This window comes from Poecilia reticulata, chromosome 16, assembly GCF_904066995.2.
Source record: "Poecilia reticulata chromosome 16, P_reticulata-male-v2, whole genome shotgun sequence".
Lineage (NCBI taxonomy): Eukaryota > Metazoa > Chordata > Actinopteri > Cyprinodontiformes > Poeciliidae > Poecilia > Poecilia reticulata.
Genome location: NC_088845.1, coordinates 8,840,223 through 8,854,728, shown reverse-complemented (window position 1 = coordinate 8,854,728; position 14,506 = coordinate 8,840,223). Strand labels below are relative to the sequence as shown.

Genomic DNA, 14,506 nt, shown 5'->3' with positions numbered 1-14,506 from the left:
CCGTTTGGCTTGAATTCAGTCGGTCTTCATTTCTGAGTTTTCTCACACACCTTCATCTCTCTTTGAACAGTATTCTATCTTTACTGGCTGATCTGTAAAAGTCTGTTGCTTTATGACTACTTTAAGTTAGATTTGACTGAATTTTCTCAGGATTAAATTATACGTACATGGCATAAATACTTGAGCTTCTACTGAGTTACTGAGGGCTCCAGCTTTACTCTGGATGCTTAAAATTAGAAACAGAAACCAGGCAAAAATCAGACATGATGTTTCTTGTGAGCTAGCTGCTGCTGTTATTTTTTTAATGTCCAGTTGGATCTATTTCTAGGTAGATATTTAAGACACTGTGTAGGCTTTTGACTCAGGAGCACCCAGCCTGCAAGGAGAAGCATGTAGACCTAGCTAGTCAAACAGCATATTACTCCCGTTTTACAGGAGATGCTGGCTGATACTTTAACACCCAATTAATATATATGTAAAATTATTCTAAAGCCTTTTTAAGAAATGCATACTACTTATTTATTTTCATCCAAAAGCGGCGCATCTTCTCCCTGTGCTCCTTTTGAAGCCTACCAGCTATGAATGTTTTGAGTAGAGATCATCATGTAAAACACAAATGGGTCGGTGAAAGCTTGAAGAAGATCTGGTTTACAATCTTAACATCATGGTACTCTTGCTGCTGTGTACATATGTGCTTGAAAGATCATTCCCTTAATTTAATTTGACCTGAATGCAAGGTAACAGTACTATATTGCGACATAAGAATATGAATATGCAATACATACTGTGCAGGTACATAGAATAATGAAGACTGATCTAAACTGTGAGGATTTTCTTTTCCTTGTTTATCCTTGATTTTTATCCTTTTTTTTTTTAGTATATTATGTTTTATGCGCAATGAGCCTTTTAGGAGAAAAGCTCATCGTTATTCCTATCTATGCCAAACCCAATGCAATGCCACTCTGCTCTAATCATGTGCAAGATGCATTAATATCTATATTTCATTTTTGTTGCGCCTGAGTATGTTTAATGTTTTTATATCAGATTTTAATGTTTTTACACACTATAAAAAATACCTCCTCTTAAGCTCATCTCAGGAATTGCTAATCTGAAAACTCAGGGATGGTTTTAGATTGAATTTGAGGAGTCAGTGTTCACTCCAGAACAAGTAGGGGTTAAATGCTCATTTAACAAAATGTGAAAAATGTAACAAAGAAGCCAAACTACTGAAAATGGCTTTGTGAGTGTCTTGGTGCTTATTTAGTTTTTTTTTAAACATGGGGAAAATTTATTGGTAGATTTTTAAAACTTTTGGTCAGGAAAGCAATCTTGCCCTAACATTGTATATCAACACAGAGTAATGGTGTTTTGTTTTTTTTACATCTCCTTTGCCTAATATGAAGAAATGTTCCACTATTGTTGTATTCTTTCCTCTGTAATTGTTGTAGATTGGGATAAAAGTAGGATATTTTAAAGGGACTGGGGCTAGTAGTATATAATCGTTGTCTCATCTCAACACGTTGATAATTGGTGTTTCAGACTATCAATGCTTATGACAAAAAGAATGTGCCACAAATGACTTAACACACAAATGATTCCTTTTACTCCAAGTGGATTTCCCACAAATTCAGAATGTGCGACGTTAAATCATTCAAAGGTTTGATTTAGATGTTGAATCATTTCACTCAAGATTTCTCGGAATGTAAGACCTTACATTAAGTGAATATATTTCATCTACTGTGCCAGTATTTACATCAATTTTAACGATTTACTCTCTTTTCCTTATTTGTCACTTATCTGAGCACTGACAACTTCATTTGTTAAACTGACTTAGACAATGTTTACATGTAATTCTCAAATTTGGAGTAAGCTAAACTTCTATTATGGGTTAGGGATTAATTAGTTGTACTTTGCTATCTCAAATTATAACACTGAAACTCAGAATGTATAAAAACCTACAAATTTATTGTCAAGTACTTGGTTCTTTTAAAGTGCTACAGCTTGTATCACTAGCTCAGGGTAACATTTGAAGCAGATCAAGGCATTTTAATATTTTTAATTTTTTTTTTTCTTTTTGTACTCATGTTGTTTCTGACCATCAGTCAGTTCATTTGTGGTGTTATTGTATTTTATAAGATGGATTTCTACAGAGCTACTTCAGAAAAATGTGCATTTACTATTAATGAATGTATTAGTATTTACTGTCATAAAACTCACAATTATCTTTAACTCAGGAAATTTAATGATTATAGTCTGTCAGTGATGAGCAGCATGTGAGATTTTCAAAGTAGTTTCTACATGTAAAATGTTGCTTCATTTCATAATAAACTTGTCAATATTATTTTTTTTTCAGCTTTTCATTTTAAAAGAGGGCAGGGGAGGTAATTGTTGTCTTACTTCTTTTTTTCTTAACTATTTTTAATTTTTGACCAGGAAAGATCAGAGGTTTAAATATTCACAAGAGTGCTGACAATATAAAAGCACCTGAAATATAACACTCAGAGTCGACACAGTAAAGAACATAAAAAGGTTTTCATTTGCAAACATATCAATTTATATAAAAAGGTTTTGCAATGTTGAAGGATTGTGGTATAAATTCAACTCAATATGGAGCTGATTCTATAAAGTATAATATCTGAAGGCTTAAACACAAGCTTCTTGGCACATTTAATTGGAATAGGTGATATAAATAAACCTGAAACTACTGCACTTTTGAGGAAATATGAGTTTTAGTATAAAGGAAGAAAAACCCTTCCATTCAACATAAGAATACAATGTGGTATAAAAAAACTAAATTGGTAGATTGCAGTGTGTGTTGGCACTGTGGACATACAGGACACATGAGACATAAATGTAGCATATATACAAATCGTTCACCAGCTCTAAAATAAAATATGGTTCAAGATAGAGCAGTTTTATCTTGATTGCTTGCTTTTTTTTTACCAACTGCTCGATGTATGAGAATAAACAATCAGTATTCCTACATTTTTTTCAGACGCTAGCTCTGTCCTCAAAACAGAATAAGAACAGTAAATTCAGAGTACATCTGCAGTATTGTCAGCATAAAAATATTTTTAGAACCTGGTAGTATATAACACTTAATAGAGAACTTGTCTCTGCAGAACACTTTTAGCTACAGGGAGAAAGCTACAGCACATGCCATTAGTTTGAGGTTTTGGCTTAGTGAAATAGGTTCTATAACTGACATATATGTCAAAAGGTTAAAAGAGGTCACTGACAAAAGCTGGACTCTTTTGTTGCCTTTCACCTCCTAGAGCTGTTGTGTACTCTTTTCTAAAACCAAACAGTTTTTATTTATTTCACTAGATATGCACAAATATGATTTTTAAAAAAAGTAAATTAAAACAAATTTAAGTCTCCTATATATATCTGATGTTCTTTGTTTCTGATGCTCTTTCAACACAACTACTTCGGCATATGAAACATGCTAAAAAATGGTGCCTGAATCATTGCTACATTCAATTTGTTTCTCTTTGACACGTTTCCTGTTGCTGATGCAGAACAGCCGACGGGGCCAACTAATTTGACCTTTCACTTCTGAATTCTTTAGTAAAATGACTCCTTTCATGTATTTATTATAATGTCTTTTCTTTGTAATGTCCTTTAGAAATCTCGTGAGAGTGAGTTGGCTCATGTCAGGGCTGTTATTGGGACCTTGCCCATGTATTGCACATTCCTTTACTACATTTAGAAATAATATTATAACAAGAAATTGTTTTATTCAACAACCCTAAAATAAGAAAATGATAAATAAACAGAATTTTAAAAATCTACAACAAATCCTCAATAAAAGACTCCTCAACCCTAATTTGTGGCTCTTCAGCTTACATTTATGGGTGAGAAGCTTCAGGTGTTTATCTGCTGTAGGGAAAATGCAAAGAGGCGTGACTCTCTTGTCCTTAAAATTGAGATTGCACAGGAATTTGAATAAAAGGAATAGGTCGTGTTTAGTAAATACGCTCGCAAATTTTGGCAGTTCTTTCATAATTGGTGCTGAGTGAGTCTTTCCTTCTGTTGACCCTCAAATAATCAAAATGAAGAAAACCACAAAGCACAAAAAATAGTCCCCCTTCTCAACAACAAGCAGGGGATGCTAATGCCCCCATTGATTACAAACAGATACGTGTATCTATTTATTTATGATATATCTATTAGCTACCTTAGCTATCTATACCTATCATTAAATCCTGAAGAATCCAATCCATTTGGAAGATCACAGTCATTTCTTGAGGAAATATATTAAAATCTTGATAACACTAAATGATTTTCTTTTATTAATACAGAAGTTGTAGTTTTTGGATCAGAACCTCTGATAAAGACATTGCTTAGACAATCACTTGATGAGGATGACATTAAATTCATATAGTGAAGGATCTCTGATATTTTTGACAAAGATATGTCACTTAAATCCCATTCTAAACAAGTTTTTAGGATTTTCTTATTATCCACGCATTTGTTAGATCAAGGCTGGACTACTGTAATTCTTTACTATCAGGAACCCAACAAAATGCATTTAAAAGCCTTCAGCTGATCCAAAATGCTACAGCAACAGTTCTGATGAAAAAAGTTTATATTTTAGCTTCCTTTCATTGGTTTCCTATTAAATCCAAAATATAATGCAAGATTCTCTTACACCTAAACCAGTCAATAACCAAGCTCCATCAAACATCAGAAATCTGACTGCTCCATATGTTCCTAACAGAGAACTGAATGACGTTTTTGCAAGATTTAAACAATCCAAATGAATTGATAAAGAAGTCATTGTTTGTCACAGAATCAATGCGTTTCTTTTCTGAATTGAAATACCTTAGTAATTAAACTTGTTGATGGTTATCTGACTTATTGGTAAGCACCTGACCTATGAATTAGAATTTTCTTGTCTCATAAAAGCAAACATGAAGTAAACATGAACATCATCTCAGCATTTTTGGTGTGACTAACAAAGTGAGTAATTTAGGTTAGTTGTTGGGTCTTTCTTATAGGTTCACGTTTCATGAAGTGAAAAAACAAGAAAAGAAATTAATTCCTCTCGACTGAGACAGTCATGTAGTATCGCGTATAACCGCCAGGGGCGCTAATCTCTGTTTATATTTTCAATAACCTCGTGCGAAACAAACATGGCTGCCGCCGCTACACTAGCCTCGCAGTCTAATGCTGCCTTAAATTACAGCTATTATTAAAAAATATATTTATTGCTGCTAGCTGTGAAGTTGTGTTCTGGGTTAAAATGGGGCTTCCGGTTCTCTCGGCTATTTTCAGAAGCCGGGTAGTTTGTCAAAGAGGATTTGTGGCTCTTTTAAATTGTCCGAAGCACATGAAAGCTAGCGTTTCTCTCTTCAGCCATTCAGCCGGACGCTGCACACAGACCTGTCAAGCTCTGATCTACCGAAAACACGGAGACCCTTCTGGAGTGGTTGAGTAAGAATATGCGTCTGAAAAAAAGCATTAAAAATTAAGTTTTTTTCTTTATTTTGCAAAGACTTACCCCCCTTTGGATCCATGTTGCTTACCTTTTATGTCTCCTCAAATGAAACTTAATGCCACATCTGTTGCAAACCAGAAACAGCTCACCTCCCTGTGGTTGTTGTCTTTCTTGCTTTGTGCTCATAAGTGTCCACCGAGGTTCTTGTAAGGGAAATCCCTGAGTAGCACCGGGTTTGTGGTGAATGTTTTTCCCCTCGAATGTGTCTCACCTTCCGGGGGACTGATGGGCACATTGCAGCCCACACACTATAACAGCTTATATAACAAATGACACACCTCGGTTATAACCTTTGTTATATAACTATTAACAAACTATAACAGCTTGTTTTCATGATTGAAAACGTTATGCTCAAAGAAACATAAAACAACATTGTGTGATCCATACAATCACGCCTACCATATGGAAACGCGGATGTTTTTACACCTCAATATAAATCAGTCCACTTATATTAATAGAAACGTTTTGAATTTATTTAATAACCCGAAAAGAAATACCTTGAATTTATGTTGTTCACAATTTTTATTGACCCCTTTCACTTTTATTTCTTGAGATAATAAACTCCTGTCTCTCAGTTTCATAGGACTGGATTTACCATTTTTCCAATCCCACTTTGGTTTTGATCATTAAGAAAAACTAAAAGTTAGTAAATGTCCAAGGTAACAATTGTGTGTGTGTTTTTTTTTTTTTTTACTAATTCTGGGACAATGATAGCAGAAAAAAAAAACAATTTTAGCACAGAACCAAACATCAGAAACCAGTACATAATGCTTTCTCAGGGAGGAATTAATGTTCAGGCCTTCCTCTGAAACTCTACTTTCAGCAACCTAATATTGAGGTAAACACAGTGTATTAGTCAAATTATGAATGACTCCAGGCTTTTCTGTTGACAGTTTTGTGTATATTTTATTTTTTTTTATACCTGCTAATATTTTGGCAGATGTTTTTAATTCTGGATGGAGTCATTGATGGAGAGTTATTGGCCGTTTTACTGATGTGTGTTTGGGGTTTTTTCACTTAGTTTCATTTTTAGCAATGTTTTCTCACTAACTAATTTTCTGTGATTTTTGTTTTGCTCTTTGAGAGAAAGTAGTTCTGACTACTTATGTGCTTAGCTGTGTATATTTCCTGATGATGTTACCTCTTTAATTTTTCTTTCCCATAAATTTCACTAAATCAATATGCTTGAATTATGAGGTGTTTTTTTTACCTGGATTGCTGCAACTTACTGTATCTGTTCCTTTTCATTTCCCATAAAGTACCCCTGGCTCATTGGTTTTGTTTTGCTTAATTGTGTCTTTTTTTCTGCAGTGAAACCTTTCACAAAGCTGTTATTGCAATTAACCTTTTGTGTCACTGTGCTTTTTTGTTTTAAATTCCATTGAAGGTACCAATAGGTACAGATGGTTTTGTGTAGCAAACCTAAATGAAAGGATTGATTGAGCTATGGACTCTGCTTTCCTTGTTTTTTTTTATAAAAAGTACATGTGGCACAATAATTTTTTTTCACTTTTTCCCGATACTCATACTCATATTCATGTTATTCTGTCTGTAAAGCAACATAATAAGACTAAAGGTTTGTGGGTTTTTTTTTTTTTACTGAATCTTGTATTGTATTTTTTTCCATTCCAGGTTGGAAGATGTACCAGTGCATCAAACAGGTGCAAAGGAAGTCCTGGTTAAACTGCTGGCATCTCCAATAAATCCTTCTGACATAAACATGATTCAAGGTATTCGTTGGTTTTATTCCACATAATGCAACAACAAAAAAACTACATTTTTATGAAACTACTATTGTATTTCTAACAGTTATTTTTTCTTGGTTATAGGCACCTATTCTATCCTGCCAAAGCTTCCTGCCATTGGTGGCAATGAGGGAGTAGCTCAGGTCATAGAAGTGGGCAGTCAGGTGAAGTCTCTTAAAGCAGGAGACTGGGTAATCCCCAGAGACGCAGGGCTTGGTAAATTGAAGTTTAAGATTTCTTCGTTTAAGAAAGTAAAATTTTCTGTTATCTTTTTGATCTAGTTTTGTTTGATTTGTGCGAGCAGGAACATGGAGGACAGAGGCAGTGTTAGCCGAAGATGACGTTATCTCAGTGCCAAACGACATTCCTCTGCTCTCCGCCGCCACACTGGGAGTCAATCCCTGCACCGCCATCAGGATGCTCTCTGACTTTGAAGATTTGAAGCCAGGTAAGCTGTTACACACGTAGTCCAGATGTTCCTATTTTGCCAAACTCTTAAGTCATTGGGGTTTCTAGTTTCATAAAAACATCTCAGTAATCATTCTGAGTGAAGACATTTTTCATTACGTTTATTGCAAATTTTCTTATGAAAAAAAAAATTTTGTTGGGAAGTTTTCTTCATAATATAATTTTTCTAAATTTTCTGCCCTAATAGGAGACTCTGTGATCCAGAATGCAGCCAATAGTGGAGTAGGGCAGGCTGTCATACAAATTGCTGCTGCAAGTGGAATAAACACTATAAATGTTATTAGAGACAGGTAAAATGCCATTTAAGCACCAAAATTAAACAACATTTTTATTAACCTTTTAAATATTTATTGTTCTAAACCATGCTGAGGGTCTTGTTTGTTTTATACTCTTCAAAGGCCCGATTTCACACAACTTAGTGACAGGCTAAAGGCTATAGGTGCCAGTCATGTAATCAAAGAAGAGACCCTGAGGCGACCTGAGATGAAGGAACTGTTCAAGGTCTGTTGCTTTGAAGATAAGCCCACTGATAAAAACAGAAATGTGATGTGGTTTTGGCCTGTGGTTCAATGTATGACACATTTTTGTAACAGACATGTTCAAAGCCTAAACTGGCTTTAAATGGTGTCGGAGGAAAGAGTGCAACAGAACTGCTTCGTCATCTACAGTGAGCATCTTAGATAGTCTTTATTCATATGTCTTTTTTATTCAGTCTGAACCAATGGCCAGTTATTTTTCTTTTTCATTCACTTGGTTCTGTTTCTAGAGTTGGAGGGTCTATGGTGACATATGGAGGAATGTCTAAGCAGCCGGTGACTATTCCCGTGGTAAGGCATCACTTTAAATGATAACAGAAAAAGATAGACACAGTGACTTAAAGAGTATTGATACGCCTTGAGCATTTTCACATTTTGTCACATCACTACCATGTATTTTACTAACATAATTATGAAGTGAATGAAAATAAAAATCTTAAATGTATGGCATGAATTTCTATCCAATGGTTTCAGAATGACATTCTGTTGCAGTTTTGGCAGCAAGTATTTTGGCGCTCGTCTCTACCTGCTTTTCTTATCTTGGAACTAAAATTACTGCCAGTTCTCCATTGGAATAAAAATGATCAGAAATTGAAAGTGACATCTTGTTTTAATTTTTATTTTAATTAATAGATTCTCAATTTGAAGTAGGTCTGGACATTGACCGGGCAACTCCAAAACATAATCGAGCTTCAGTCTAAAACATTCCTCTACAGATCTGGCTGTGTGATGTAAATCTCTACAGCTCCTCCAGAGTAACCAGAGGACTCTTGGCTGCATGTCTGATTAGAAAGGTTCTCCAATGATATGCTGTCAGCTTATAGGCGGATGGTTATGGCTTGGGTGGTTTGTAGTTTGCATACAAACTACAAAAAGATAACGATCCTTTTCAAACATTCAGATAAAATCAGAAATGTGAGAAAAGTTTAGGGGTATGAATACTTTTGCAAGTCACTGAAAATAAGATTAGCTGTTGCTGAAATGTTTTCCTACTGCACACTAATTCAATGTGGTGTCTGTAGAGCGCTCTCATTTTTAAGGATGTAAAAGTTCGGGGTTTTTGGGTGACACAGTGGAAGAAAGATCACTCTCACGGTAAGCAAGCATATTACCTGCAGTGTGAAAAGAGAGTGAGAGTATCACAAAAGATTTTTAAAGTATGTTTTCTTGTTGTCATTTTTTTCCCTAGATGGGAAGACATTCAGAGCCATGCTGGATGAACTGTGCTCTCTCATCCAGCAGGGGAAGCTAACAGCTCCTGCCTGCACAGAGGTGCGCATACAAGACTATAAAAAGGCGCTGGATGCAGCCATGCAACCTTTTTCTTCCCGTAAACAGGTCTTAATTATGTGAGACTTCTGCTTTCATTAACCAGTCACCACAATGTCGTGACAGAAGTGAGTGAACTAAAGTGTTACCTCAGGCCCATGTCACATTATCGTTGATCGAGTTACCAGTAAACCAGATACAGTGCTCAATAAACATGCTTTCTCAACAGCCTCAAAGTTCGCTGTCTGTCTTTTCACCTCATAGTGATGCATCTCGGTGTTCGGTTTACAAGCAGTAACAAAAATCATATCAAACCTTTATTTGAACAGAGGCGATAACAGAAGCTATAAAGATACTCAGATAACAGCTGTCTTGCTCAACAACAGATCACTGCGCTTCTAAAAACAAAACAAAAAAAGAAATATGAAGAGGAGCGACACTGTTATCAGGAAGTGTATTTATTGTTGCAGAAATAAGAGTGCAGTGAGTTTTTTTTTTTTGTTTTTCCCTCTTCATTTAAATAACAGTTTCGGTGGAGAAAACATTTACCATAACTTCATTCAAAAGTTTTGAGTTATGAGAATACAATTGTTGTGCAAAGTCTAATTTAAGCTGAATATCAATTACAACAGTTTTTTAACATGTCGGTGAAAATCTGAAACCACTTCTACATTAGACGTTTACAAGAAATGTCACTATAGACCTGTCACTGTTGTATATGGGGGCTGTTATTCTGGAGTCTCCAATCTCCACCCGTCTATGATCTAAAGTGTTTTATCAGCTTTTATTTTTAGGTGTGTAACATGCCTGATGTTCTGTCTTCCAGTAAAGTGTGACACATTAAATTCAGCCGGTCAACTTAAAAATGCGTTAAAATAAATGAACACTTAATTAAATTCTCCATTAATATTGGTGGACACAGCTCTCTGTGAAAAGCCAGCTTCTTTAGCAATTAACTTATGTGTATTGCCCTCGTTACTGAGGGCAACTGAGCTTCTGCAGTTTTCTTCTTGATTGTGTAGGCCATGATATAGAGGCAGCATATTTTTTATATACATAAATATTTGTTTTATGTTATGTACAGTTATTACTTTTAGGGAAACTGATTAGCCATAATGATAAAAATGAACAAAAATAAACATCTGAAACATCATTTGAAATGATTCTGCTTATGCATTTTTGGATTGAATGCCTGAAATAAATAAACTTTTTAATAATATTCAAATTAATTTAAGTGCACCTCTAAATGTCTTAGAAACAAACTGCGATGCCAATCATCTCTACCAGCCAGTGATCAACACAGTTGCTGCCATAGAAACAACCAACAGCAGCTCTCCATGAATAGAAACGGCTACTTCCTTCAACAGGCATTCCTCGTACCTCTTAAAGTCTACTTCTCCTGCTGCACATACATGGTCAACACGGCAGTCGCCGTCACACTCTGTCAGGTCATAGCTGACAGAGTTGAACTCGTAGTACTTCTGCAGGTAGCAGTGATCGGATGCCATGCGTTCCAGAACCTGGTGCATGGAGCCCGGAGAGGCATCGGGTACTCTGAAGCTCTCTGTCAGGCGGTACTCTTTCTCCCAGCGTTCTGCGTCTGCATTGGCGTGTGTGAGGTTCAGATAATATGTCACCACATCCTGTTCACACAAAGGGGTTGAAAGACAACACGAAGCAGAACATTAAGACTGAGAAGTATTATTTTTCTGGAGAGCCTACAAATTCCTACCATAGAAACAGTGTCACCTGCAAGCTACGGCTCCCATTGAAACGACTGCATGAGTGAGCATTACTTACTTTCACCAGCAATGTTTCAGTGTCGTATTCAAAAACACGAATCCCGGGGTTGTTAGCTCCGTCCTTGACACCAGGAAGTGTCGTTTCCCACGGTGTGACCCCTGGGCTCAGAAACATTGCACTTATGGGCAAGCCTGTGGAAACAGAGTTCAAATCTAATAGTTGCATAGAAATACCATTTCAACCGCAGTCATGAAACACTTTAATGTACCTTCTGTGTTGTAGAACATGCGAAAGCTGTCAGTGTGATGATGGCCAAAGAACTGCCCGATTATAACCGAATGATGCTTCTGAATCAATTCCAAATATCGCGCGTTGAACTTTTTCGTGAACCATGATGTACTTCTTTTCTTCTCAAAGAAACCTGGAGGAACATGACCAATGATGTAGACCTGAGAAAGTAAACCAAGTCAAGTTAGCCCAAATAATCTGTTTAGGTTTCTTTATTCATGTTAGAATTGAAACAAACTAAAGAGATTTAATATTTCAAACATGGCCATTTTTACACATTGCTTAGTCATGTGAAAACATTATGACACTTTGTTAAATACTATTTTTTTTGTTTTAAGAAATGTCTGTGTCATCCTTATCTCTGGAAGAAAAAGAGATTAAATTAAATCCCTCAAATGTCATTCTTTTAAGAAAATATATCAACAGAAATGTCCATCCTGTCCACTAATAACTAGTGTTACTCCAGGCACCCACATTTTTTAGCGTGGGTGTTATATTTTAGCAGGTTCTGGTTTTTTCACGACTGTTTATACACATACAATGTCATGCTTTATACCTTCTCTTTGTTGTTGCTGGCTGCTGTAAGGGTCTGATCCAACCAGCTAAACTGACCTGCTGGATCGTCATCATTCATGGTCTCCTTGTTCTGATAGTAGTAGAGGTTGGTGTTGAGGACCAACACTCTGTAACCTGCTCGGTTCAGGAGCTTTTCTGTGTAATATCCACCTAATCAAAAAAATATATATATATATATATATTTCACTGCATAGTTTTGCTATGAACCATGCAGTTAATAACATTACAAGCTGATCTTTGGAGAACAAATGTGCAAGAGTCACCATTTTTAAATGATTGTTTGGAGTCTGGCTCCAGCCAACCACTCCACATTTCTGCTATTTTGTCATAGATGGAGTTTGGGCCTGGAGGAAGTTGACTCTTGGGGTGGTAGTCATGGTTCCCCAGTGCAGAGTACACTTTTGTATCTGTAAAAGGCACATGATCGAAACATTTCATTTCTTAGATTAAATGTGTAGATATTGGTGTTAAATTGTTTTCTACATAAGCGCCCAATGATGTCTTACATGGAAACACCTCAGTTATGATCTGAGTGAGATTGCCAATGATGTTGATCACCTTCTCTTCTCCTAGATCCTCATTTTGGACATGCGGTGTGTCATCTCTGTAGTGTTTCAAAATAACAATTTTAGGGATTAAAGACTCAAAAAGAGGGAACTGGTCGTTTCAATTCAAAAATGCAGTGATGGTTTCTGGAAACGGTCAGACAGGTGATGACAGTTAAATTAGTTCATTATTGCTTCTTGGTATGTCCGCTAAGGGGGGATTGGTAGCCCAACTGCGTTATACACATTGTAGGCAATTAAAAAAAGAAGAAACGACTGCATTAAGTTTGACATTTGACAATGTCATGTGATTCACAAATTATTTTTGTTTTTATGGTTTCTTTTGAAAATCTAGATCAGAGGACCGCAAACTGCATCTCTGGAGCCACAAGTGGCTCTTTTTAAGATGAAGAACATCTAATGTTTATAAATGCAGACACAATAACAACAAAATGCAGGCTTTGCATTTGCTAAGCAATGTCAGTTTTTTCTTGACATTAGTTTGGAAACGTGTGCTTTTATTTTTTTTTTCCCCACAATTTTTAACAAATATCAAGAAGACAATGTCTCAGTCTTCTTTTGTCAATATTGGTTTTAATTTTATTTTAATACCTTAGAAGATAAATGAAATCTTTACTCTTCAAAAGTTGACATCAGATCTCCTACAATACATATTCATCAAAAATTAGAAGTTTTTTTTTTTTTCAAAAGGTTTTGTAGAATGTGGCTCTAAACTTGTTTTTTTAGCTGCACTTAGGCTAAAATTGGCTCCAGAACCCTTTGTCTAGACTGCCTTTACGATTTCAATCTGTCTGTCTTTCTATCTACCTATTCACTATATTTTGGTTCTCATTGTTTCTTATAATGAGAAACAATAAGAACCAAAATAGGTGTTGAGCTGGAAGGGGGGGAGGGAGGGGGGGGGCTGCAGGAGGACATGTTAGCCCTGGACAAAGTTCATGCAAAAACCGCCACTTGCCAATATATTTGGAAAAGCAAAATGATAGCATATGGTATTCATATAGTTGCAATGATGAATGTAAAAAGGCAAACTTGAGTCGTGTCTCCTTTTATAGCGCTTCGGGTTAATCGGATTTAACCAGAAAGATGAATCCAGTTTTCCATCACAGCAGACCGATACATGGCCTACCCTGTCCACACAATGAAGTCTGGGTCTGGCAGAATCCTCTTCATGGCGTACACCGAGGAGTTGATCAGGTGCCATGGCGCGTCACATGCATAGGCTCCGAATTTACCAGCACTGAGCGCCGGACGGTTACCGCTGGATGCGCACACTAGGTTCGGGTTGTCCGTTAGTTTGTACGTCGGGTCCCAGTGCAAATCCGTGATATGCCAAAACCTCCCTGGATAAAACCAGCGCGTAATTATCCACAGTAAGTCACCTCTTTAAAGGTCATCTGACATCGGAGAGGTTTAAAAACTCTCAAAATGCGCAATAACTTTACTTCTTACCTGACAGTGCAAGAGCTTCTCCAAAGAATAGACAAGATAAAAGCAACCTTACAGGAGACATGTTGGACACATTGACAACGGGAAACGTTCGGCAAAAGCAAAGGAGAGGTTTAAAAGGCAAGTGATTAAAGGGCAAAGGACGATAAGATATCTGGACCTACACACGTCTTCGCCTTGACGTTTACAGATAAATCTCTCTTGAAATCACCCGCGGATGGAAAATAAACACGAATATGCTATGACGTTATCATTTTCATTATGATGAATTAATGGAATAGATAGAAAGTAGAGTGACGAAGCACTTTATTTGGATCTTTGACCCCACACGGATCACTTCAGTATAAACATTACATAAAATAC

General features: G+C 36.3%; 2 protein-coding genes and 1 long non-coding RNA gene across 3 annotated transcripts; 1 reads left to right on the top strand and 2 right to left on the bottom strand.

Annotated features, from left to right (window-relative positions):
* Positions 1–2,513: 2,513 nt before the first annotated feature.
* On the bottom strand, positions 2,514–5,742 carry LOC145555337 (uncharacterized). The gene is made up of 2 exons (XR_014091494.1): positions 5,532–5,742; positions 2,514–5,453 (listed from the first exon to the last, which is right to left on the bottom strand). It is a non-coding gene; the product is annotated as an uncharacterized LOC145555337 (long non-coding RNA).
* Positions 5,123–9,757, top strand: mecr (mitochondrial trans-2-enoyl-CoA reductase). Its single transcript, XM_008431129.3, has 10 exons — positions 5,123–5,439; positions 7,136–7,233; positions 7,333–7,464; positions 7,553–7,696; positions 7,904–8,006; positions 8,115–8,217; positions 8,310–8,383; positions 8,483–8,543; positions 9,275–9,347; positions 9,442–9,757. The coding sequence occupies exons 1-10, from the start codon at positions 5,249–5,251 to the stop codon at positions 9,603–9,605; spliced, it is 1,143 nt and encodes a 380-aa protein (XP_008429351.1). The 5' UTR covers positions 5,123–5,248; the 3' UTR covers positions 9,606–9,757.
* Positions 9,758–9,825: 68 nt separating this feature from the next.
* smpdl3b (sphingomyelin phosphodiesterase acid like 3B) lies at positions 9,826–14,506 on the bottom strand. The gene is made up of 8 exons (XM_008431131.3): positions 14,147–14,506; positions 13,824–14,037; positions 12,635–12,732; positions 12,392–12,535; positions 12,109–12,278; positions 11,533–11,713; positions 11,322–11,455; positions 9,826–11,164 (listed from the first exon to the last, which is right to left on the bottom strand). Exons 1-8 carry the CDS (start codon positions 14,205–14,207, stop codon positions 10,802–10,804), a joined length of 1,365 nt encoding a protein of 454 aa, XP_008429353.1. The 5' UTR covers positions 14,208–14,506; the 3' UTR covers positions 9,826–10,801.